This window comes from Mauremys reevesii, linkage group 1 (genome assembly GCF_016161935.1).
Source record: "Mauremys reevesii isolate NIE-2019 linkage group 1, ASM1616193v1, whole genome shotgun sequence".
In the NCBI taxonomy this organism is placed as follows: Eukaryota; Metazoa; Chordata; order Testudines; family Geoemydidae; genus Mauremys; species Mauremys reevesii.
The window spans coordinates 305,349,454-305,376,716 of NC_052623.1; the positions used below are offsets into that span (position 1 = coordinate 305,349,454).

The window sequence follows — 27,263 nt, forward strand, 5'->3', positions numbered from 1 at the left end:
TCCCAGACCACTGAACTGGGCAGCACAGTATGAGGAGGAGGTGACCAGCCCTCTGTTTAGAAAGAAGTGATTCAGGACTGTTTAGAAAAGCTGGATGAGCACAAGTCCATGGGGCCAGATGTTGCTGTCTTTTGTGGATGGCATTCTTAGCCACTTATCTCTCCCCATGCATTGTATAGGGAGCCAACAGAGCTTTGTGGATCATAGTGTGTTCCTGTCATTTTCTAGGTGCTGTGACATTCAGCATTGCAACACCTAAGTCCCTTTGTGGATCCCACCCAAAGTACATTACAAAAAGGGAGTAGCACCATTATCTCAATTTTTAGATGGAGAAACTGACCAGGCAGAGTGCCTTGCTGCAGTGATTAGGACTGGGAAACAAATCTGATTCCCAGACTTGTACCCAGCCCAGTCCCTAGCTGCTATCAGTGCTCTTGCTGTGATTTGCACCATTACTGCAGAATTGTGCCGTGGGAAATGTCTGTTATTAATTCCTATCTGTTATTTGGATGTCACTGTTTCCACTTGCACTTTCTATCCCACAGCCCCTGTGCCTTTGCTGATGGAGAATCGTGTCTTGCTTTTTTGACACTTTTAGACTGTTAATTTGCTTTGGGATAAGGCTTTATTTCATTGGAAAAATGAAACAGTCCAAAGCCATTTCTTTTTGTTTTCCTTCCCCCCAGATCTCGTCATCCTCTTGATTTGCAGGTAGAACGCAGGGGGCTCAGATAAGTGTGTGTGTGGGGGGGAGAGCGGTGTTAAAATCTGTACTTCAGACAATACAATGAGGAAAATAATGAAGCATGTGAAAGAGGAAGATACTTTATCTGATACATGTTTTAAAAGGGCTGTGTGTGTGGGGAGAGCTGGGCTACTAGTCTTGGACTAGCCAAGGCCTGCTGTAGAGGCCTGCACATTTCATTTCAATTCCCCAGATGAAAAGGTGATGCTGGCTAATTTGAATCTAGACATTAAGACCCCATTTCAAAACTCAGTCAATTATGCTCTCTTCTCCTCCCCAGTCCAGGGGCCTTGGTTTGTTGTTATTAATCAGGAAACAGGGAAATTGCTTTCACCATAAAACTTGCACTTTCTTTGCTGGAAGCAAGACACTGATCTGATCTTGCACGATGGAAGAGGCTTTTATGCATGTTGGGCATGAGTGTGGGATTGCCTCCCAGAAGAGAGCTGTTTAGCACAGCTCCTATGGCCTAGGGTGGGAGAGACAGATTACTGACCGAGTACGGGGGGTCCAGCTGGAGTTCCAGCTACAGTGGTGGATTCCATTCAGTGGGACATATGTTAGCAGGCAGGATTCTCTCTCTGGAAGCCACACTTGGGCATGGGTTTTAGTGCTCTAGAGGATTAAGTTTCAGAAAGGCATATTTGAAATCTTTATAAAATAGATACTACAGCACTGGTCCCAAATGCTGTAGTGACTCCATTGTAAACTCTAGCCTTAGAGATCATGATTGCAGAGCACTGCAATATTGCTTTCTGTGAGGGCTCCTAACTTGTGATCTCTGGTTTATGGGAAAAGGGTCCCTTTTTCCCCATGTCCACATTCTGGAGAGATGAACTACTCTAGTTTGTACTCTTACAATGCCTTTCACTTTACCAGTGAATTATGCCTCCCACCATCCATCTGTAGAGTATCTTTCGTATAAGGGGAAACTGAGGGACCAAAACATAAGATCATAGAGGATCATAATGATCATAATGGTCCCTTCTGATCTTGAATTCTATGATTCTATGATCTGCTACCTGTCACACTGCCTACACCCCTCTCACAACAGGACGGCACCGAGGAGCCTCGTGTATGTCGGGATGTAACTCCTCCCACCCCACCGCTGATGGGCAAGTGAGCGCGGTGTGGCCCCTGGGCACTGCCACCAGGCTGATGGAGGCCATGCCCCTTGTGGGCAGGAGCTGGGAACCTCTTTTTCTCTGAGCCGGCGGGGGCAGCACCTCACCTCATGGTCCCCTGTCCAGGCCCTGCGCTGTGCTATGATTGCTGCTCTCCCCTCCACCACCTCCCCCACACAGGGCAAGGGTGGGGCCGGGTTCTCTGACTCCTGCCCCCCATGTACACAGTGCAGAGGGTGGGTTCACTGGCTCCTGTCCATACAGGGCAGGGGTTGGGCGCAGATTTGCTGTCTCCTGCCCGCAGAGGTTGCGGGCAGGTTCATTGGCTCCTGCCCTCACGTGCACGGGGCTGGGAGAGGAGTGGTTTTGTTGATTCCTGCTGGCCCTCACTCACAGGGCAGAGGATGGAGCCAGGGTTGCTGACTGCTGCCCCCACGTGATGGGAAGCGGTACCCCTTGTGTTAATGTTTTGTTTCAGGACGCCCCGCTAGTAGCTGGTAATCTGCAATGACCCCTGGGAAAAGTGGGGGTCCCCTGGCTGCCATGCGATGACTGGTGCACTCTCTCTCACAGGTGTGTGGCCTCAGGGCAGGGCTGGCACCATGCCGGGTGTACTGAGCATGCGGAGCAATCACATCGGCTTCCAGGGTAGCATAAAAACCTCTGCCAGTGACTTCATCGTGACAGAAATTGATACCCTCGGGCGGCTGCTTAGCGAGAGCACAGCCGAGACTCTTGGTGCATTCGGTGACATGCCTGCAGCCCCAAACAGCTACTGCCCACAGAGCTCCCACAGGCCCTGGCCAGAGCCTCCGGAACTGCACAGAGAAGAGGTGCTAGGCCCATTCGACAGCCCCAGTCATGCTCCAGAAGATGGCCTGTCGCCAGCCAAAGGCAGCACAGAGCACATGGCTGGAGCTGCACCTGAAGGTGGGCGCCATGAGGCAGGTACATTGGACTCCTTGTTAGACGAGTCTGTGAATGAACTGTTGAATCAGTTTGCTTGTAACATAAAAGATAGGTGGGACTCAGAACATGATCCAGCTGCTCATCCTGCTGAGTTCTCACTGGGGCCAGTCCTTGACAAGAGGAATCGAGCTGATTTACACAGTGCCATTAGACAGAAATTTCCTTTCTTAATGACTGTTACAAAGAATAATGAAATTATTGTCAAAGCAAACACTGATTACAAACAGCTCTGTCAACTAGTGTCTGAGGAGGAAGCATTTGATTTTTTTAAATTTTTAGATGCAAAACTGGAAAACTCTAAATTTTCTTTTAAGCCTGATGGGAATAAGGAGCACAGAAAGGCAGTCCACCATTTTGTCAGTCAGAAGTTTGGAAAACTTGTAGAAACAAAGTCTTTTTCTGTGACTGACTTTAATGGTCAGCAAAATGTAGCAATAATAGTAAGGTTGCGGGAGAAGAGTTGGTCCAGGAAAAGGCCGGCTGCTGATTGCCAGGAAAAACAAGATGTTTATACAGGTAAATATTTAATAATGTTTTATAGTTTCCTTGGTTAATTGTTTTATAATAATTGTTTTTTTAAAGGAGTACAGAGAATCTGAGTCTCTTCTAATTTACACAGGCATAAATCAGGAATAATTCTACTGAGGTCAGTGGAATTAAATTACTGTAAAATTGGTGTGAGAGATGAATCCAGTTACCACAGTGAATTAAATAAATAATGCAGTGGAAATGGCTGAAATACCCTCAGTGCAACCTCTCTCTGTGTAAATTTCATGCATTATAGTTTCTCATTTTAAAATAACTTGAAGAATTCTGGATGTTCTGTTAGGTGTTCCTAAGCTTTTAGATGTTAAAGGTCCACCATTAATTGGAAAGGTTATTGCTCAGTTTTATAATAAGACTAGATTTGATTTCTGATTTCATTTTGTAAAACCATTACTTTTTGATATGCAGAATGATGTTCCTGTTAGAAGAGTGGTTTGTAGGCCCAACGTTAAATCCACAGACCGTCTTAGAAACATTCAGTATGGCTTTTTTTTTAAATTGCTTTGTTTGATTGTTTTTATATGAAGATGAAGAGATTTGCATCTTCTGAGCACTGAAAATTCTGTTGCTTTTATGGCTTCTATGGTTTCTAGTAGCTGTAGTTTGAACATCAGTTGTCATCTTTCTCTTCAATACAACAAATTTTTTTCCTCTACCAATAGTTTCGTTTTGAGAACAATTGATTCTGTGTTCTTACCAAATCCTATCCTGTTCTAATGTTAAAGAATAGCTGCTAGCCCATTAGTGATGACAGAGTTCCCAATATAATTTGGAATGGTGGATTTCTAATAATTTTGAGATGTTCGTTGCAGGTTTTACCCTTCGAAAAGAAAATCTGGAAACACTAGAAGCAATTAGCTATTTGTCTTCTGAACTTGGTGTTCTTCCTTCAGACTTCAGTTACACAGGCATCAAAGACAAAAAGGCCATCACCTACCAAGCTATGGTTGTGAAAAAAGTGACTCCTGAGAGGTACTAAAAACTTGGTTCCTCACATAGAGCAATTTCATCATTGGAATAGGTTAATAAATGTGAAAGCACCTTTTAATACCAATCTTATTATATTGGTTCATCTCCACCTATGTTTGAGTCTACTTAGAGCAGTTATTTTGTGACTTAATGCGTTTGTTACTAGAGAATATCAGGTTTGACTCTGGATTAGCCTTGGACTTTAAGGGGGAAAAAGTATATATTATTCTTGCTTGTTGCGGAGAGCTGTCCCTGTCCTTTCTAATGGTCTAGTGAACTAATCAGGGTGCAGCATCTGGGACACACAGAATATCAAAATCTACTTCTTGTGTCATCAGAAGAAATTGCCTGGGGGACAAAGGGGTGTCTTCCCTAGGGACATGCCATCACCCAGCACAGGAGAACCAGGTCAAGTTGCTCTCTCCTCTACTTCCTAGCATTGTCTTTCAGGACAGCACAGTACTTTCCTGTTGTAAATATGTGGATGGAGCGGGTGCGACTTGCCATCAACTCCCTCTATCCCAAACTCTTAGTCCCTCTCTAAGTGAAGTGAAGAAAAGGAACTGCTACTGTAACCCAGAATGGAGAAAAGAGCCATGCTCACTCATGTGCCACCCCTTGCAACCTTGGGGAATGAAGAGTAGAAGCTGCATGTCACCCGAAAAGGTGACTGTGTCGTACAGCCCTTTCTCCTCAGAGAGTATGAATGACACATCAGCACTTGTTGGATCAGGAGAGGGGAAGGCATGTGGCTAGATGCCCCACAACACAACAATAGTGATAGTTTTTCTCTGTAAGGGTTCTCTCCAGTATTATGTTGTCTCTGAAACAGCAGGTTCTTTCCCATGAGTGTGGGCATAGACAATGGAAGGCTTGAGGTAGCTTTAGTCCCCCAGAAATTTAGGGATTGCATTAATAAATAAAGGAGATAAATGAGCTTCTGTTCCAAAGTCAGTATCTCACATTATTAAAAGTGGACAAATTTTTGTTGTGGTACAAAACTACTTATTAAAGCACAATTCAATAGCTATTTTATTATTATTAACTCTAGCCTCCCCACTCCCCACCCTCCCAGATAAAACAAGTTGTCTGTGACCCTGCTAAAGGAGGCAAGTTAGGTAGTGGCTCCTCTCCATCACCCTCAGCAGAGAGTCAATGATCTTGACACAGTATAGGGAGTGAGCAGCACTCTAACTGGTGAGATTTAGCACATCAAGCTATATCAGGAAAGTTCTGCTATACCTTGACAGCCATAGAATAGGAGAGAGCTCATAAGAGGAGAACCATGATTCTTACTCCAACAGTCTCCCTTCACATCTGGCCCTGAGTTTAATATGATGAGGTAAGATAGCCTATTAGGGAGGAGGATGACAGGTTTTCCCTTCTAGCCCTTTTTGCTGTTTGATGAGCAGAACCCACTGCAATGGGATTTTGCTATTTACAGTGTTGTGACTACTGCATTCAGATTCCTCTGTGGTGTCATAAAATCTTCTTCTGTCACAAGTAAAGAAAGGGGAAGCCAAAGAGGAACCTTGTTTTTATTTAGAATTTACTTTTGTCCTAATTTTGGCAAATTGTTTCTTACTTACCTCCATATTTCCAAAATGCAAAGTACAATAAGATTATAAATTTAAAATGTATAAGGAGAAATCATCTATCTGCAACACATTTGTGAACTTTTTCTTTTTTCTTTGTTTCTTGTACCTTTTTCTGTGATAAGAGTAGTAGTTCTCAGACTGTGATCTGTTGACCACCAGGGAACATTTACTGATGGTCTGCAGAGTTTTGTTTGGTCACATGATGCTGGCTCCTTCTCCTTGTTTCCAACTACTAAACTGCATTAAAGAAACTATAAATACTACTTAATTTTAGTAATAGTGGGGGAGGGGGAGGTTATGACTTTTCCCATGAAAGCAACTGCTGTAATCACCAGAAAGATGTCATTCAATCACGAATAGGAGGGAAGATGGTCCATGTGATCATGAATTGGACGGAGGAGTCCATCAGACAATCTCTTTATTAAAACAACTCGTCCATATTATGAACAATTTGAAAACCCCTATATAACATTAAATCCACCTGATAATTTTTCACTTATAGACTGTTAAAACCTTCCGTTAAACTAATTATATTAGTTTCTAAGCATCATTTGATAAGGGGTTAATTTCAAGATCACAAATTATTTTAAATGCTCAGTCAGTAAGCACGACTGTGACTTATTTCAAGTAAGACAAAGGGAAAACCTTTGAATGACAACTATTTTTAAATCAGTTTTACATGTAATTCGTGCTGAGGCAAGCAAAGCATTTGTGAAGGAAACTTTTCTTTTTCCAGTTGGAATGTCTTATCGACAGTTCTTCATAAACTCCCAATTTATCATTTGTGTAGGTTGAAAGAAATTGGAAGCACAATTGAAAGAAAAGGAATGAAAGTGTATAATATCCATTCAGTGTGCCAACACCTTAAACTCGGTCAACTGAAGGGGAACCACTTTGATATAATTGTGAGAGATCTAAAACATCAGAGCAATGACTCTTCTGCAGATCTGAAAGAGAGAATATCTGAAGCATTTGAGAATGTTAAGGTAAAAAGAGATGCCATGATTTCATTTTCAACAAGGAAATATTTTTGCCTCATCAATGCTGCTTTTTTAGAACAAGATGGTTCTCATGCTACCTCTGACCTGCAATCTCCACTCAGCTCTGGCAACATTTTATTTGTTCTAAAATGTAGAAGCTGTGTGCCCTTTGATGATTAGTCTCTGTGGCTCTACAAACCAGGAACAGAGCAACTTGCCAAAAAGGGAGGACAGTTAGTGGGTTCATTCTGTGCCACAGCTTTCTGGTCCCAGAGTAGTACAAGACAACAGATGGCAAATTTGACAGATACGGGGTATCTGTATGAACCAGAGTTGCTGAGGCATTTTCTTTCGTGGCATTTTTTTTAAAACCCCCTGCTGTCTGGCTGCTTTCCCCGCCACAGCTACAAGCAAAGGGAAAGGGAGTTTCAAACTTCCGGGGGCTTACATGGAGAGGGGGGAACGTCCCTTTATCTGGCATCAGAGCAGCAGAGATGCTGGCCAGAGTGGTCACTTTTGGAACTGTGGGATATCCTCTGGAGGCCAAAAGGTGTTTACACAGATAGAACGTGTCTTCACTTTCACAACAGCGCAAAAAGAACAGTAAGAGCTGTATGCCTCTCGTGAAGGTGGCTTTCTTTTTGTGGTGAAACTTCTGAGTTTCACCGCAGAAAAGGCATTAACAAGTGTAGACGTTCCTGCAGTTGTAGTGCAAAAAAGGGACTTTTTGCACTTTAAATGGCAAGTGTAGACATAACCTTTGGCTCCTAACTGCCTAAGTCACATTTGAAAATGGGACTTAGCTGTCTAAGTTACTTAGTCCTCCCAACACGAAGCAGAGCAATATCTGAATACCTTAAAAAATATGCACCTTGCTGTTTTAATGAATATTTAATATTTTCATGTTTTAACCAGTTGATTTCTTTTTGACTGTAGACAAAAGGTTTTGTAAACTACTATGGACCTCAGCGATTTGGGCATGGACAGAATGTTCAGACAGATCAAATTGGATTGGCTTTGCTGAACGAAGAAATGGTATAATTCACCTCATAATCCAAATGACTAGTCTACTTCTTTTCCATGGCTACAGTTGGTATGTCTGAATCAAGCATTGGAGGTTACCACCCTGTTGAACGGTGATCTCCATGTGTGACAATAGTAGTGTGAGGGTTGTTGGAGGAGACTGCAAAACCAACTCCCACCACGTATTAACAATGTTGTGTCACAGTCATGAATGTTTTAACATTTAAACAAAATGTTCAATTTTAACATTAAGCTTAAACATTATTTATTTTAAATAGAGTGAAAAGTAGTTTTCAGTGTTTCGTGGGGCTGTCACACTGCAGTTGTCATATATAATATAATTTTACATGAAGACATCTGCTTTTAGTACTAGGCTCAGAACAATTTAAATCAAAAGCTCCTTTTTACAGTTTGTTCATGGTGAGAAGTGCTCTTTAACTTGTGAATATTCAGACTGATGGGCTCAGTACACTGGGAGAGATTTTTTTCTTAAAATTTTGTAAGAATATTAAATAAGACCAGATCTAAACCCCAAACCCTTTAAGATCACAGTAGATATATCTGCATTTCTCAATATGTTGTTCCTTCTCATTATCCCTTGGCTACTGTCCCTCAGCCAGTCTTCTTTCCGCATAAATTCTTCTTTGCAAGCCCATTTGAATTAATTTCTCAGATAATATTTCATGAGACATAGGTCCTGATTCTCCACTGTCATGTAACTTGTGTGACAGTTTGCACAGGTAAATTATCGCACAAGATACGAGGCAGTAGAGAATGCGGTCCATGGTATCAGAAGTTATTGTTGAACTAGATATATAGGGACTGATTCTTCTCTTCACTTACACTGATACAAATCTGAGAAACTTAATAAAAGTCAATATAGTTACACCTGCGTGCAAAGAGAATCAAGCCCTTAGATCCCACAGGATGCTATCCACCCGCTGCTGGTCTGGGGTGCCGGCCCGGCTCAGCCCACCGCCGGTCTGGGGTTCTGGCTGCCGGCCTCTTGCCAGCTGGAGTCCCAGCCACCGGCCCCGCTCAGCCCACTACCAACCTGGGGTTCCGGCCGCAGGCCCTGCTCAGCCAGCTGCTGGCCTAGGTGAACGAAACCCCAGGCTGGGAGCGGGCTGAGCAGGCCTGCGGCTTAAGATCAGCATTTTAATTTAATTTTAAATGGAGCTTCTTAAACATTTTGAAAACCTTGTTTACTTTACCTACAACAGTAGTTTAGTTATATTATTTATAGACTTATAGAGAGAAACCTAAAAAACGTTAAAATGTATGACCGGCACACAAAACCTTAAATTAAAGTTAATAAATGAAGACTCGGCACACTACTACTGAAAGGTTGACGACTCTGATCTAATCTCATGTAGACACAGCCTAGGCATATCATTGTCCCCTCTGTGTGAGGGTGTGTAAGCCCCTCCATGTGAACATTGTATGGTTATGCCTTAGTGGGCCACAAGGTAGAACCAGAGTGTGCTACTGCTTTAGGCAGCATACTCACCTTGCAACATGGAAGATTTTCATCTGGAAACCTATAGAAAAGTAATGCTCCCTGCATCATTAACTTCCCCTTTGGAGGTTTTGAAGGCTGTTCCCATCCCTTCCAAGGGGAGAATACAGTAGTCACTTGATTTCACACTTGTGACATTTTAGGACTTTCTTCTGTCAGAGGAGAGAATTTGAGCCATCGTGCTTAAGAAATGGTCAGAGTTTTGAGATGCTATATAGTATCCTACCACAGAACTGACATATGGTTGTCTTTTTCATCAAGCAGGTAGTTACATTAAAACACAGTAACCTCATGTTTGTTGTTTTTCAAAGGTAAAAGCCGTGAAGTTGTTTTTCACACCAGAAGATACAGATGATCCTGTAAACCAGGCAAAGAGATATTTTCTTCAAAGCGGTAAATTCCACATTTTAAAATGTTTTTGTTGTTATTCAGAACATGTGTTTTTGGGGGTGAGGGTTTTGCTGCATACTGCCTGAGTTTCTCTTAGTTCTTCTGGTGTAAATCAGTAGTAATTCCATTGAAGTCAATGGAATTATACTGGTGGAAGTGATAGGAGGATCAGGCTCTGGGAGCTTGACTTAATAAGAACTGAGTAAAAGCCAGGCAAAGACCCCAGGATTTGGCATTATACGTTTTGCATTGAAGGCATTTTTAGATCATTTCTTTTCTTTACATTTTCAACAAGTATCTGGTAGAGACAGTGAGTGTTAGCAATTAGTTTAAATTTAATGAGTTTTTAATAATTTTATTGTCACTTAAAATTATTCTTAATAGTCATATTTTTTCATACAATTTCTGCTTTTGCCAGTAGCTGATTCATTCTTTTGTATAAACTGACAATACAATAAATCACTTCACATTTCTTGAGAGCATTGGAATTTTGTGTCTCAAAATGTTCTGGGTTCTGAGTCTCCTGTGCCTTGCACCCTGTGTAATTATTTATACCTTGCAAGTGAGTGTAAAATGCTACCATCTCCCAAGTGCAGGGCAGTGGAGACAGGGCTCTAGGAATTCCGCCGCCCCAAGCAGGGCGGCGCGCCGTGGGGCACACTCTGGTGGTCGCCGGTCCCGCGGCTCCGGGGGACCTCTTGCAGACGTGCCTGCGGAGGGTCCGCTGGTCCCGCGGCTCTGGTGGACCTCCCGCAGGCATGCCTGCGGATGCTCCACCGGAGCTGCGGGACCAGCGGACCCTCCGCAGGCATTTCTGCGGGAGGTCCGCCGGAGCTGCGGGACTAGCGGACCCTCCACAGTCATGCCTGCGGGAGGTCCGCCAGAGCTGCGGGACTAGCGGACCCTCCATAGTCATGCCTGCGGGAGGTCCGCCGGAGCCGCCTGCCGCCCTCCCGGCAAAATGCCGCCCCAAGCGCACGCTTGGCGCGCTGGGGTCTAGAGCCGGCCCTGAGTGGAGAATCTTTATTTACATCTACATAGTGGAAAAGATATGAGACGTTCCTAAAGGCTATGTTCTTCTTTTGTCCTCCACCTCTCTTCTTCTTTTGAATTACCATATTCTCTTTGATTGGGAATTACAAAGGAGTGTACAAAAGTTGGGAGCCCAGCTGCAATTGAAACTGAATGAAAGTTGGGTGCCACACTTTCTTAGGTCCTTTGAAAATCACAGCCTTTGTTTACAGCTTTGGCCATTACGTCTGTGTAATTGACTTTCAACTCTGCATCTCCCTCCACTCTCTCTCTGACTTACCTACTTCCTATCTTGAGTTCCATTCTTCACTGAAAAATATTTTCAAAAACATACCTGTCTTCTAAGTAAAATACCCCGTTTGTCACATCTCTTTCTGCTGTCATTCTTCAGACGCTAACTTTTCTCGCAGAGTCAGAAATCTTGAAGTCACTGTTGACCCCAAATCTCCCGTGTCTGTAAATCCAGTTATCGCTGATATTGCCAGAACAGCCAGGGCCGCCCAGAGGATTCCGGGGGCCCGGGGTCTTCGGCGGCGGGGGGCCCTTCCGTTCCTGGACCCTCCGCCGAAGTGCCCCGAAGACCCGCGGCGGGGCCTCCCCACCGCCGAATTACCGCCGAAGCGGGACCCGCCGCCGAAGCGCAGCCCGGTCTTCAGCGGTAATTCAGCGGAAGGGGGCCCCCGCCGCGGGTCTTCGGGGCACTTTGGCGGCGGGTCCCGGAACGGAATGGCCCCCCGCCGCCGAATTACCGCCGAAGACCAGGCTGAACTTCGGCGGCTGGTCCCGCTCCGTCTTCGGCGGTAATTCGCCAGCGGGGGGGTCCTTCCGCCCCGGAGCGGAAGGATCCCCCCACCGGCGAAGACCGGGAGCGGCAGAAGCTCCTGCGCCTGGCCCCGCAAGAGTTTGCCGGACACCCCGGAGTGAGTGAGGGATCCCGCTCCAAGGGGCCCCGAAAAACTCTGGTGGGGGCCCCTGTGGGGCTCGGGGCCTGGGGCAAATTGCCCCTCTTGCCCCCCCCCCCCGGGCGGCCCTGAGAACAGCTAGGGTATGTGGCTTCAGAGGGTACAGATGTGCTTCAGTTCACAGAAGAGAGCCTTTGAGTCCTTCTGTATTCTGGCGTGTTGTATGATGCATGAAAAGGCATTGATATGAACTCTGAAAACAAATGCTTATCTTTTCCCAAAGCAAGAAATAAAAGGCTACACAAATGACTTCTCATCAAAGAGAAAATCTGGATAAAATTACAAAGGAAAGAAGGAAATATTAACACAAAGGGGTACGTTTCTATCCAGGTTGAGACTCAGACTCCCTGTTGTCAAGTGCAGTTTGCACCTACAAAATAAAACAAGCACATTATTTTTTCCTACAAAATTTGTGCCATCAAATGACTTGGTGCTTACATTGCTTTGACAAATCAGAGTACTTAGCAATGCAGGTGCTAATACTGGTGTACATTTTGTGGGTGCTTCCAAAAGGGAGGTCCATCTTCTGACAGTGTAGGCCTATGTCTGAGTATCTCATGTTCTTTGATAGGAATGCACTTCTCTTTCACATGTCACATGTGTAAGAACACCCTGCTAGCAATGATGTGATATGCTTTTATTTCTAAGGAACTAGCAACTCTTTGGACTGAAGCAGGGCCGGCTCCAGGCACCAGCTTATCAAGCAGGTGCTTGGGGCGGCAACTTGGGAGTGGGGTGGCACTTTCAGGGATTCGGCAGCAATTCGGCGGAGGGTCCCTCACTCCCGCTGAATTGACGCAGATCGCGATCGCGGTTTTTTTTTTTTTTTTTAGCTGCTTGGGGCGGCAAAACCCCTGGAGCCGGCCCTGGACTGAAGTAATGAACATAGTAAGCCAGTTTAATTTATATTTTAATGTAAATTACAGAAAATGGAGTTAATTAGCATGGGTTAAAAGGTAGATAAGATGGAATTTATCTGACATGAGAAGTTAAAGGCAGGGAATAATAAAACAATAAAAACCAGTGTAAACAAATGAGTCTGACATCCTTTTCCTCATCTGATTTAATTTATCCTTTTATTTAAGTTTTTCACTTTCCAGAAGACTAAGTTTGAAAAGCAGGTGGTTGTTCCAATGTTGATTTCTTTTTATTTCAGATGATGCAAAGGGAACCCTGGCAATGTTGCCCGAATTTAAAGTAAGAGAGAGGATGTTGCTTCGTGCCTTGAATCGCTATGGTGTAAACCATGAGGGTTGTACACGAGGATGGCTCAGCATTCCTCATTCCATGCGTATATTCTACATTCATGCATATTGCAGTAAAATTTGGAATGAAGCCACATCTTTTAGGTTTATGACCTATGGTTCAAAAGTAGTGGAGGGTGATCTGGTCCTCTCTGAAGAAAATGTTGATGAAAATTCTTCTCTGAATGACAGAGTGAGTGAGTTTACAAAATATTTCTTGTAAAAGTTAGCTTAACACACTTAAATCGCTTAAGATATAGGAGTTCTGCTTTTTATGTTTAGTTAAACATTCTAACCCATTTATGCTACTTTACTACTTACCTTTGGCTCATGTGGAGTGGCTTAGCCCTCCCTCAGCTCCCCACAAGTAGGCATACATGCTCTATACACCATAACAGCTCTTTTCCGTCCTGACTGTTCATAGTACTCATGTTAAGAGTAGGAATGCATGAAGGTGTTTGTAGGGCCCTGGACTTGTCCTGAATGGTTACACATACATGATGCCTCTGAGCTATTTTCTGTTACATCCTTCTGTGGATCTGGTCATGGAGGACCTAAAAGGCAGCCGTCTTTCCCCCATGTATCAGCACCAGTGTGGAATTTTAGCACTATTGTAATGGTGTGCACAATGGCCAGAATATCACCCAAATTGTTTAGCTGAAGAGTGAATTTCTTGTAGATATTTCTGTGAGCAAGAGCAGCTTAGAAGTCACTGTAAATAACCTTCAGAGCTCTAAAACAGTAGCTTTCTATGCTCGTTGTGATTTTGCCAAAATGTTATTTAAAAAAAAGAGTGAGTTTAATAAACTGATAGACCAAATTCAATGGAAGGCCGAGCTATCAAATTTAATATTAAACAATGGAATCTGGTTCTCATGCTAAATGTGAATGTTACCGCATTAATCTTCTAGCATGAAATTACATTGGCACCATGAACTTGAGATGGGCAAGCATATTAGAACTATAGTGATAGGTCCGTACATCAACAGTAATTAACATTAGTTTTATTTAGTTTATATTTAATGCAAGGCCTTGTACTAATGATTACTTTGTGTAAAACACTTCTAATTTTTTGTTGAGTGAAATAATTTCTCCTTGGAGTAGTCAAATGGCCTTAATTCTTGATTTTAATAGAGGGTGGGATTAAGACAAATATGTGATTGGTTCATAATATAGTTTTTCTACTGTTTGTCAAGCTATAAGTATTTTTTTAAAACATTTTATACCAGGTTCACGTAGTAACTGCTCCAGAAGAGTCCGCTAACAAATATGCAATACATCAAGTAAGTTTGTTTGAAAAATCATGTTTCAGGGGTTTATGAGTTAATGAAGTTGAGTTTTGTTTTTAAAATAGATCTGATTAACTTACAGGTGCAGTTTTATTTCTCTTCAGAGTGCACCTTTATGGAAAATGGACTTAGAAATTAATGTGGACTCACAGCAAACACAAAGATGAAAGTCTTCACTCATGTGTACTGAACATAAGGGCAATGTTATCGTGGTTGGATGTGCTTTTTTGTGCACTGTTACTGCCAATTGAGTGTTAGCAAACTACTAATTGTAGTTTTCTTGAAACATTTTATTTCAATCCTCCCATGCTAGGAGAAGCATCAAGAGTATTTGAAGGTCAGGGTATGAAAAGGCTGAAGATACGAGGGTTTGGAGACTTACAAAGAATGCTAACATATTCTCTATTTCTATATCTCAGAACAATCCAGAAAACAATCAATTTGGTATGTTTGTAGTCTGTTATTAGAGTACTGGCATTTTGACGGGCTTCTGTGCCTTTCAGTTTAAGCCTCAAATAACTGTCCTCCAGAGCCTTGCTTGGGCTTTTAGGGTATGGAAGCAAGGTGGCTTCTTTGCAGAATCAGGCCCTAAAACATAAAGGAATTAAATTTTAAAGGGGAAAGTGGTGGCTTTGTTTCAAACACATTTGTGGCTCACATATATATATTTTTTTCCCTTGAGGTGGTTCTTCCAATGGTTGGACACAGTATCAAGTATCCCAATAATAAAGTTGGGCAGTGGTACCATGAAAGGCTTGCCAAGGATGGGCTGCAGACATGCAGGTTCAGGGTGTCTGCATTACAGCTGAACACACCTGGATGCTACAGACACATTTTGAAATATATCCACAATCTGTCATATCATTTCTTAGAAGACAATGAAAAGGAAATCAAAACCGAAGAAGACAGTCACCTAAATGAATCTAAAGCATCTCTTCTTTTGTCATTTGACCTTGATCCTTCATGTTATGCAACTGTTTGTCTGAGGGAAATAATGAAATGTGACCTTTAGAATATTCATAGTAAAAAGTTACAGGAGTAACATAATCCATGGAGGTATTTTATATATGTTGCCTATAAAATAGGGAAAGCTAATCTTGTTCATCATGTACAGTGTAGTTCAGAAAGAATTAATGAATTACTTAGGGTTTTATTACTTTGTTTTTAAAACTAAATTTGTAGTCCTGAGTACATTGGAGCCAAACAATACTAAACTATATATAATGTCATACTTAGAGAAGCCAAGAGCTGCAGGTCTGGCTTTTAACCAGTGATATTTGCACAAGCTTTACACCGCATGACCAAAGCTGGATTCTGGAGAAAGGGGAATATGGTGAATGGTCATTTCCTCCTTGCCTTTTATTACCATCATAAGGGCTGGTTATATATTTGGTTCTGTACAAGACACACAAAGACAGCTTCTGCCACAACGCGTTTACAATCTAGTACTGTCTGTCTACTAGGAAAGCTGCCGTATCATAGTGAACATCCAGGCCTGTTGAAACCTTGCTGAGTTCTAAGGCCCATTCATCCTCGCCTGTTTTCACTATGCATATGAACCCAGAGCTAAAAGGATATGTGAGGTAAGTAATAGTGCTGAGTCATCCTGCTGATCGTAGGACACTTCTTTAAGCTCACAGCATGCTCGTCTTTCAGTCATTCCTGTACTGAGAAATTGAAGGAAAAAAACAGGCTCAAAATAAAAATCTATGTAAACAGGAACTTCAGGACCCAGAGGTGAACATGCCATTAATACACTTACAGAAGAGTGCTAATGTTTTTATTTCCTGACTTCAGGCAGTGTGCTCGTTGCTGGTCAAACCTGCTCACTGCACAAGCTTAAGGTTGTGAGGAAATCTTGCAGTGATTGTCACTGGAACCTTGCCATTATCACGGTTAAAAGTTATTTATAAAATTCTTCTGTGAAAGAAGTTTGTAAAAAGAGGATATTGGCATGGAAGGGCAGAAAATTGAATAATAAACTAAGAAGCAAAACTATCACAATAGCTTTGAGTTGCATATGTTATATTTAATCTGTAGATGGCACTGTGACTTAAAAATAACCAGTGGAAGAGAACTACTTTGGCCATTTTTGAGAGAAGGGATATGTAAGTTACAAGTGCTTCAATTTTCTCACACTCTGGTAAACACAACATTGATTTACTGTTGTCTGTGACCCCAGTCCTGCAATTCTTGCTCAATCCTTAGCAAGGCAAATATTCCAGGGTTGATTCATCACTTCTTTACACCAGTTTGACAGAAGTGTAATTCCAGTGACTTCAATGGAGGTGTAAAAATGGTCATCTAGAATGAAGGATCAGGTCCCCACTGTGTTTGTCTTTGTAAGGCATAAGTAAGCATTGCAGGATTTGGCACTGAAGTGTCAGGTGGGAAATAAACTCTTATGCCAGTAATATTTGCAGTGTTATTGTACACTAAATAAACTATTGTGACTATTGCAACGTATCACTTTTAATGCATTTCATCATATTAAGCTAGAACCTATGTGAAAACTAACAACTTGCTTAAAGATTCAACAAATCACTTGAGAAACCAAACCTAAACATGTTTTCCTACAGTACATCCACTTCAGCCTTCACTAGATTTGCTGAATTATATCACTCATCAGAGGGAATTACTAGAGCCGATGAATTTTTATTGAGATCAGACTGGTGCTTTCACTGCTTGGTTCAAAATAGTTTTGAGGATCATCAGTTTTTACTGGCATCAACGCAACAAATGAAATTTAAATGTGTGTGTTAATAGCTGATACTTGATTTGAAGGGACACATAAAAGGTCAGATTAAAAGATTTTTCACAGAAAGGTCTGCCATTTAAAAATGTTCAGAAGATGATGTTAATGGAGTTAATCTATAGTAATTTTAGGCTCATTTGTCCAGTACTACTACTGAACATTGAAAGGACTAATCTTCTTAAGCAAATCATCCTTTCAGCAACTCTGAGCAGAAAGAGCTAACTTACTGATATCCATAAATATAATTCCTGCAATAGAAGCATTCTACTTGGAAGAAGTCAAGGTTGTAATTAAATTGTTTGTATATATGATAATCTTCTGCCTGCTTAGTTTTACTGTATATTTAAATAAAAGTCAGAAATATTTCAGTGTAAAAATATGCAAAAAAATTGGATTGTTCATACATGTAGCCTTTGGGTCCAACTCTGCAACCCTTACTTATGTAAAAACTATGGACTTTAATGAGAGTTTTGCCTGAGAAAGGGATGAAGTATTGGACTCTTAAAGCCATTCTGTGTAAGCACAAGAGCTTTAGCAGTACAATAAAAAGATAATCACTGCACAGATCTGATTTTAAGAAGGAAAGATCAAAGAGCTGATCACCCCTTGTCTTGATTCTTTGCGTTTCTATTGGTATTCACCCTTCCTTGATAAGCCTAGTAGGCATTTTGTTAACACTAGTGAAGGCAGGCTCTGAATTTTTTCTTAACAAAAGAGGTTTTAATCTTAGTAGCATGTTGACTTTTCTAGTCATTGATGATAAATGTGCATTTTTAATGGAAAAAATTCAAATTTTCTTTTTGTGCAATAATTTTTATTGACTCAAATTGGACAAATATCTTATTAATTTTAATCAGAATGTGCAGAGCTTTCAGAATGGAATGGATTTATAGTACATTCACATCACAAAAAGTTTCTTCATATGATGTATATTTCTGTTCTTCAGAAACCAGGTAGATGTTTTGTGATCCTCAGCTGGTATAAATCTGCATAGCTCTACTGACTTCTATATTGATTTCAGTTTACACCAGCTGAGGATTTGGCCTATTATACTCAGCTAATAAATCCAGTCCTACATTCCTTGTGCTCTGAACTCCCACAGAAACCAGCAACAAAAGTACAATGATCCAAGTCAGAGGATGATTTGAACTTTTATTTCTTCTTTTTCAAATCAAATCTGTTATTGCAAAGCATTTAGAAAACAAAGGGAGCTTTAGGAGTGCTGGGAAGGCAGGATCGGACCCAAACTTTTGTTTTCAGCTTCTGAAGACAGCCATCTCCACCAGTGCTATGCAAAAGCATGTTTTAATCATGTTTTAATTTGCACAGTAGTTGTGCTACCTGACCAGAAAATGGGTATATTTAGTCAAATCATAGGAATGAGTTATTTCACATACATGAAACTACCTATATTTAATAAATCCTAGTTATTTAAGCAACCAAAACCCACAGTTTTGTCATTTTACCTTTATACCTGTATTAAGGCCATTAATTCCTTGTAACTTTTAAATTCATAGGTCAAATCTGAGAAATCCAGAGAAAATTAATTTGGAATGATTCATGGCCTAGCCATCCACTTGCAAGAGGAGTTCACGTTGGAACACTTACTCATTATACATCTATATTAGGTATGCACGCATATAGAGTTATACTGTATTGTACATAAATTATAATGCTTTATATAATTAAATAATGCTAAACTGCAGAAAGTATACCTGTGTGGATCTGGGCCTAAAAGTTTGAGGTGAGTCCATGAAGAGTACTACAATGATGCCAGGTTTGAAGCAGATCCTGAAATGAATGTGGAACCAGTTGGGATATCTGGAAATGGGGCTATTTAGTCATGCTTCTTTGCCCAGAGGATGCCAAAAATACACTGCACAAGCTAGAGATAATTTATGGCACAAAGGCCACAACTGTATTACTCAAATAAATAAATAACAAGAATGTAAACAAAAGAGGGCAATGAACATAATCTTTGCGGGAAAGTGGGTGGTGGATCCTCAGCCTGGTCATGAACCAACCTTCGTTCTGACTGGCTGATCCCAAGGTCAAAATGGCTACCCATAGAAAGAAACCAGCCCGTCCAACTAGGCCTGGACACGAGGTTTAAGCTACAGTCTCTACCCTTGTAGATAGAACTAGAGCTTCAATTGACATACATTCCAGGCAGTCTCTGCTGCTCAGTCTCTTGGTCCTAGCTACTTGCTGAATCCCAGAATTATGGAATATATATATAAAAATATCCCTCCCTATATCCCAATATCCTATGATACTGGCCCAAACAGCCCAATAAATTTACCCCCTGCCAAGACTAGGGGTAAAATTTTGAAAAGTACATAATTCAGGTTAAAAGGTAGGATTTAGGCTCCTAAATCACATAAGTGCATTTGCAATTTTTATCCTAGGTCCATGTCCAAAGTTGTGACATAACACACTGAGATACATGGAAACCCAAACAATTCTATCTTGACCCAAACAGAACAGCAATACAGTGGCTAGTCAGCATTAACAATAGTCAGCAATTAAATGCCAGCACAAAATCTCAAGGAAAAGACTAGCTGCGCTAACCCCCATCCCCAGGGCACTGGCAGGCAAAGAAAATGCACAGCTGCAAGATGAGAGCATGAATACCTCTTTGCTGCTGCTCACTCATTCTAAGGGGGAGGGGGTCGGCACCTCCATCTGGCCTAGAGGGCTTCTTAGAAGCAAGCCAGGTCATAGTTTCTGAGGAGGGGTAAGGTGGCCCTGGCATCCACCCTGAGAAGCCCAGCCAGCCACTGCCCTGTGAATCTATATGAAAGATGCTGCAAGACGGTGGCAGTGCTGTGCATGTTCTGGAATTGAAGTCTAGGGTTCAGGAGAGAGAGTGCAGCGATTAAAGTGAAATGAGAGGAATGCATGTGTTGGGGTTTCAGCCAGAGCCGACTCCAGGCATCAGCATTCCAAGCTGGTGCTTGGGGTGGCAGTCCCTGTTGTTTTGCCCCCAAGCAGTGTGCCGAATTGACGGCGGGGGGCAGTCCGTGTGCCCTTAGGGCGGCACGTGCATTTCCACAGTGTAGGCAATTTGGCAGCAGCTTCTACATCTAGCTGTCCGTGGCGGCTTCAGCTAAACATAGAAGCTGCTGCCGAATTGCCGCCGCCACGGAAATGCGCCTGCCGCCCTAAGGGCACATGGACTGGCCCCGCCGCGGCGGCAATTCAGTGCACTGCTTGGGGCGGCGAAAACTGTAGAGCCAGCCCTGGGTTTCAGCAGCGGTGGAGTCAAAGTGATGGTATCCATGAGCAGTATTGCTGAAGTGGTAATAGGTAGAGTCATAAAACTTGGTGGTGTGGGAGGAGAGAGAGCTCAGAGTCATGGATGACATCAAAGTTTTTGAAGTCTGAGTTGAGGAGGGAAACCGGAGAGAACTGTGAGGATGTACCCCAAACTCAGACCTCCTTATAGGAGGAAGTTTACCATAATCCTGCTCCCCAAATAATTAAAAGTTTCTAATGAAAAAATACAACCACCACATCAGTTGCAAACAGACCAGGTAACTTAATACCAACATTCCCTTTGTATAGCCACATTCTTTAACACATTGCAAATGGTGCCTGTCAACAGAATGGCCACCATGTTGCTAAACCACATTCCTCAAAAAGTTATATGCCAAAAGTCAAAGTCCACACTATCATGCCAGTGCTAAGAAGTCCCAATTCTCAGTAGTGCACCCACTACAGGTAGCTCTCTACTCCTATCAGGACATTCAGAGTAAGCAGAAGTTTCTTGTTTCACTGACCATATTTTCACATAAGCAAAACAAGGTAAGGTATTTTTAGCAAAAAGTAAATCACAATATTACACATACCCTCTCTGGGTGTCTTAATATAACAATAAATTTATAACTGATCTCTATTTATGCTTCCCAAGAAAGAACAAACGAATTTTAAATTGAAGGTACAGAGCCTCTAACATTTATTTTACCCAATATGTTCCCTACCACAGCATGGGCTTGGCATGTTTCAGGATTAGAAAGGTAAGAGAAAGCTATTTTCTTAATCACTTGGCTGGAAAACAGAAATTTTGAGATGAAGGTTGTTAGTGAGTTGGGGTAGTGGAATGGGTGTTGTGAAGAAGTGACTTTAGAGAGTTGGAGAAATTATCATGTGAAAAGAGATTAGTGATAATATATGGAGTAAGGTTGGCAGGATGGTAGAAATGCTGGGAAGGAGAGGCAGTCTAGAGAGAAGAAAGTTTTTGTAAGTGTGGTTGATGGCAGGAAAGGAGAAGCAAATTAGAAGGAAGACAAAGATGTGGGTGAGTTCAAGTTTGGCTAAAGGAGATATAGTACCAGATCCGCAGATTTTGTAAATTAGCACTGCTCCATTAGAGTTAAGAGAGCTATGCAGATTTACACCTGTTGAAAGCCTGGCCCATTGAGAATTGGAGCTATCTTAGATTGAAAGAAGGAGGCATATTTCTCAAAGATAGCCCGTTAAAAGCTGGGCTAGCAGAGAAGGAGTGCTATGTGGACATTAATAGTATTAAGACAATAGGGATTGCCAGGTCCTATGGAAATGAGGGAGGCACAGAAATTGAGGGCTTGATTCTTCACTGCCTTGCAATTTGTGCAGACATTTGTCGAAACCGATTGCGGTTCGATCAGCTTTGGTATTGGGAGAGGAAAAACCAGGCTGGACCAAAATCAAGTTTAAAGCCAAGTGGCTGCATTTATTGGGGGGATAGTTACAACGTTGGCCGAGGAGGGGGCAATTCTTAGCTGGGATGTTATTAAACAATACAAACACACCCAAAAATCATTAACAATACAAATCTATACTGCTCACTGCTTCACACTGAGTGGGCAGACACACCAATTACACAAGATGGAAATCGGGTTCGTCAGAGCGGTGCCCGGTGCAACACAGAAAAGAGACCCACGGGCCACTGCCTCAACCGCCCTTGATTTCACGCTAAGGGATTTACCCAGAGTGTGGTGCGGCTGCGATTGTGCAGGTTCCACTCACACAGACCGCGGGGACAGAAACCCCTTGGTCAGCTAATCCTCAGGTGGAGACAGCACCTAGCACCAAGCACTCCAGACAAAGACAGAGCAGTAACTCACACAACCTTAAAACAGTCTACAATTAACTATCTACTAAAACCCAGAACAACTATACAAACTAGACAACTGTGCAATTATGAGCTCAATAATTCAACTCTCATATACTGTATACACACTTGGTACCGAGTTAAGGAGGGGAAAAAACGGGGAAGCTAGGTAAACAAACTGTCAGAAATTAGAAAGCAAATACCGCACTCCAGGTGCAGCTGACCAGCAGAGCAGACACCAGAAGCATGACGAGCTGATAGAAATAGATCCAAAATGATAAATCCAAAGCGATAACGAATCCAAAACGACACGACACGAGCTAGCTATAACGGGAGGAGACCCTGTCTGAAAGGTTGATCAGGCCCTTCAGCTGACATGCGGATACTCCACAAAAAATTTGGGGGGAAACCTAGTTTTATTCGAAGGGTCTCACTCACTCGTGTCAGCATCTGATTGGTCCCTGGCTCCTACACCCTTCAGGCTCTAAACTGTTGCCCCCCACGCCAACAGGATTTGCACACGGCACACTGGCATCTTTGCACAAGGCACTAGCCTGACCCCTAGATGACCAGGCCAAAAAGAGCGGGAAAATGCACACAGCACTAGAATGTTGCACACCGCACCTCAGGGTTACACACGACACCACGGTGTTGCTGGGCAGAATTAGGTCTCTGCCCTCTCCTGTGGAACAAGAACCTGGTCCAAGATGGAGGCTGCCTTGTCCTTTTAGCAGAACAAGATGGCCATGGACCGACAATTGGCCATACAGAGCCATAACTATGTATAGGGTTGCGACAACATTAACATTTACAAAATGGATGTAAAATGCTACCAAGTCAGAATAGTGCTGCTTTACACTTGCTTTGCAGAGGTGCAAATGACTACACAAGGAACAAGTCAGTGGAGACTCAATCCTAAGATGTCACTGCCTAGGAAGCATCCATCCCTCGGAAGTATCTGGGATTTCCAAATCTTGTCATGAACATGAAGAAGGGATATGCATCATTATTTTATGAAGTGCCCGTTTGTACTCAAGAGGGACTGTAGATGTCCAAGATATATCAGAGGAAACAGTGTAGGCTCTCCTGGAACAAACTGGTTAAAGGGATTAGACAGAAAGAGTTTAAAATAAAGGAGAAAGTCACGGAGAAAAAAGCATAGTTTTGGTCTAGATTACTACAGATGCACAGGCAGTGTTTTTGTAACATTTCTAACCTTACATTTGATATAAGGTTTCATTTTGTGTTGGTTCTTGTGGAGTATGCCACAAATTTCCTTAAATGGTTGTGTATCATTGTTAATTTATGGCTTCTCTATTCATTCCATATTGCGTGTTTCATGTTAGGCATCTAGTTGGGAAAAAATGTGTTTTAAATCCTCCACCCCCCCACACACATTCTTTTTCTGTTTTATTTAATATTTAACTCTTCATTTTAACCTTTCTGTCTTCATTTAACAACCCTTCTTTCCACTAATACAGTCTAAAGTGCCTTCAGTATAGGAGGTAGTATGTAGCACTTGTCTTACTAAGCTAAAAACGTGACCTTTAATGCTGATCATTCCAGTTAGAGAACCTGCCTCACTCCTTCAACACCAGTGCCTACTCAGATTTCAAAACGAGATGCAGTATTACACTACTGACACCCATATAGCTTATTTGCAGTGTTGTAGCTGTGTTGGTGCCAGGATATTAGAGAGTCAATGTGGGTGAAGTAATATCTTTTATTGGACCAACTTCTCTTGGTGAGAGAGACAAGGTTTCAAGCTCACACAGAATCCTCAAGAAGAGCTCTGTGTAACCTTGAAAGTTTGTCTCTCTCACCAACAGGAGTTGATCCAATAAGAAATATTACCTCTCCCATCCATATAACTTATGTAACTCATGCCAGACTTGCTTTCATATCTCACTGCTATGAAAAGAACTATGCAAAGTACAGTAAACTGCACTGCACTAGTTTATTTTTGCTAAAGAATCTAGACACACAAAAGCTTTTTATTTGCTTTCACACTGATCCCATTCCTTCAAACAAGTCAGGACTTCACAGGGAGAATTGGATTGCTGTAGCACCTTCCAGCACCTCACAGATCTATCCCACTATGAGTTACACAAAGAGTTTGACAATGATCACAAACAGGAAGTCTGCAAAAGGCCTACGGTATTTTTGCTTGGGCAAAGCAGCTGTCTTACAGCTGATACTTGATTTTCCCCTCAGGAGATTTTTTTATGCTGATTCTGTTGAGGAACTGAGAAGTGACTTGTCATCTTCAAAGGATAGGTTTGTCTTTAGTACTTTTAAGGCTTAGATTAGCAAACAGCAGAAATGTCATTCCTAGTGTGAAGCAAAGAAGTAGGTCTCTCTGTCTGTAGACAATGTAAAACGTTCTAATGAATTTACAAGTGAGAATCAGATAGTTGTGAAAGCCTTTTGTGGGCCATCAAACCATCAGACTGGCATTAACAAAGAAGGCCTTAAGAAGAGCTCTGTGTGGCTCGAAAGCTTGTCTCTCTCACCATCAGAAGTTGGTTCAATAAAAGATATTATGTCACCCAACTTGTCTCTCTAATATCCTGGCACCAGTACGGCTATAACTACACAGCATTACCAAAGAATGGCAGCAATATTGTATCAAAGACTTTGCTGTTATGGGATGGTGTATTTGTTCTCTAATCTGATCTTTCCTCCCCTTCAGTACTATATGCATGTTGCACTATAAAGCAGAGAACGGGAGGCCTGGAGACAAGCCTCTCACAAGCAGAGGGCTGCTTACGAGCTCATTGGATGTTTCTCACGGGTAATACACAAGTGGCTTGCTGTGTCTCTTGATACATTCTTCATTCAGAAAACCATTTATACTGATTAAATAAACTAGTCATGACTCAGTTTTTTATCAGTGTAATCAGCTGTCTGAAATAGTTACTTGCTTTTGCCTCAATCATCACAAGAGACTTGGATCCTAAGATTTTCATAAGGGTTAGACTTCTTAAAAAATATTTCCAAACTTCCATGTTTTTGCATATGTGAAGGAAGAGTAGATGAATAAATTGTATTGAGGATCTTGGTGACAGGACATGGCTGCATAGGAGCATATCAGGAAACAAGGCGAGGCAAGTTAGACAAATTCACTGAAGGAGGAAGGTTAATGTCACATGCCATAAGCTCCAAACACAAGGGCTCTGTGTCAGAACTGAGAAAAGAGGTGGCGTGAAACAAGGTGTTCAGTAAACATATAATTACTATAAAGAAGCCTATGCCCACAGGCTGGGCCGGCTCCAGCTTTTTTGCTGCTCCAAGCAGTGAAGCAGGGAAAAAAAAAAAGATAAAGCTGATAGGTGGCACTTCGGCGGCAGCTCAATCACGCCGCTTCATTCTTTGGCGGCAATTCGGTGGCGGATCCTTTGCTCCCTCTCCTCCTCTTCGGTGGCACTTCAGCAGCAGCTCAAAGAGGAAGAGAGGGACTGAGGTACCCGCTGTCGAATTGCCACCAAAAACCCGGACGTGCTGCTCCTTTTCATTGGCTGCCCCAAACACCTGCTTCCTTCGCTGGTGCCTGGAGCTGGCCCTGCTCACAGGCAGATTATACCTGGAGGAGAAACTGGGGATCCAAGGAAACTTTTCTTAAAATTACATGTACAGGTGGTTACTACAGAATAATCGGATAGACTTTTATGAATCTGATAAATGTTTGACAATGAAAATGTAACAGACCAAATTATCACAAAGGCTGTACAAGAAAACCTATTCAGAGCAGCACTGAAACCTCAATTCTAGGTCTCACCAAAACGTGGGGAGGCCACTCCATGGACCCTTTGTGACTAGAACCGTGGAGATGCATTCTAGGATTGGGTCCCGACATTTGTGTGTGGTTGTGTCTGCCCTGGTACAGATCACTCTTACACTGAGCAGGAATAATTTGTGTGTGAAAAGTAGTTATGCCTGGAGCTTCTACTGGCCACAATACTGGCATAAGTTAATGCAGTTTATGAATGTTTGTGGCTAAATTCCCCATTTTCAAAATATGGCCTGTAGATATGATTAAATGTAAAAAAAAACAACAAAAAAAAAGGGTTCATATTAGTGAACACTGTATTCAAAATACTATTCGGTGTGTTTCACAATGAGCATGTCGAACAGCTTCATTTTATAGTTATTTCCTTTAAATTGTTTAATGAGAGTCCCTCACGATAAATATTTAAAATATCTGCTGGATTACCTTGGTGCAGTTTAATTAGATTGGAGAGAAAATGTTTAAAGCTCTGTTGCAAAGAGTTTCAGACATGGTATAATTTAAAAGCTTGTCCTCTGAGAAGTGATAGCTTTGTGAAGTTGAAGTAATGAGCTTTGAGAATGTCTAAACATAAAGGTGAAGTTATGTAACTAGAGAGATTTGCAATGGAGTGGAAATTAGCACTGCCAAATATTTAGACTTTGAAATCTGAAATGTCAAGATTTCTATTAATAGTAAAGGAAGTAGATACAAATGGCTGGCCTATAAAGCTCTGCCCATCTGCCATCAGAAACAGACCTGTCAGCCTGGAATCATCATATGTCTAAACTTCAGGGTATTGCTCTTTAGTGTTTCTCTGACAATCAACTGTTGTCTATACCTCAAGAAAAGTGCTAACATCCCCCAGAGGACAGGACACTCAGTGACACTCCCTGAGGTCATTTACAAGAGCCTCAGCACCTTACATGCCAGTTAAGCTGGGTGGAGTTAGTGACTCCTCTCTGAAGCAGGAAGAGGGCATAGACTGCCTAACAAGGCCTTCTGTAGCTACTACCAAGATTGGAATTTTTACAATTCTCCCTCAAGTGTAGGGATGACCCTTCCATAAATGGAGATACTCTACTGAATCCTTATAATTAATTCTTCCCTCAGATATCTGCATCCAACTTCTATTGATTTCAGTACAATCTGTACATAGAACGGCAAGGGCCCAGATTCACACCAGGGTCTATGCAAGTGTGGTCTCTAGCACTCTGAGCTCTGCTGGGGTGCAGGCATGCTACAACAGTTGAAAAA

At 42.1% G+C, this 27,263-nt stretch overlaps 1 protein-coding gene across 14 annotated transcripts in view; it reads left to right on the forward strand.

Moving 5' to 3' along the window:
- Positions 1-27,263, forward strand: part of PUS7L (pseudouridine synthase 7 like) — a 31,335-nt gene that overhangs the window by 2,087 nt on the left and 1,985 nt on the right. For 8 of the 14 annotated variants that reach the window (XM_039505351.1, XM_039505369.1, XM_039505326.1 and 5 more), the window contains 8 exons: positions 2,443-3,354; positions 4,197-4,356; positions 6,742-6,937; positions 7,868-7,966; positions 9,785-9,866; positions 13,014-13,294; positions 14,331-14,384; positions 15,073-16,848. In XM_039505351.1, the coding sequence (XP_039361285.1) occupies positions 2,472-3,354; positions 4,197-4,356; positions 6,742-6,937; positions 7,868-7,966; positions 9,785-9,866; positions 13,014-13,294; positions 14,331-14,384; positions 15,073-15,402 (2,085 nt within the window). In that variant the 5' untranslated portion in view covers positions 2,443-2,471 and the 3' untranslated portion in view covers positions 15,403-16,848. Of the gene's footprint in view, positions 1-2,442; positions 3,355-4,196; positions 4,357-6,741; positions 6,938-7,867; positions 7,967-9,784; positions 9,867-13,013; positions 13,295-14,330; positions 14,385-14,703; positions 14,835-15,072; positions 16,849-18,662; positions 18,774-27,263 lie in introns of those variants that run through there. The other 6 variants (XR_005589612.1, XM_039505399.1, XM_039505406.1 and 3 more) reach the window with 6 other exon arrangements.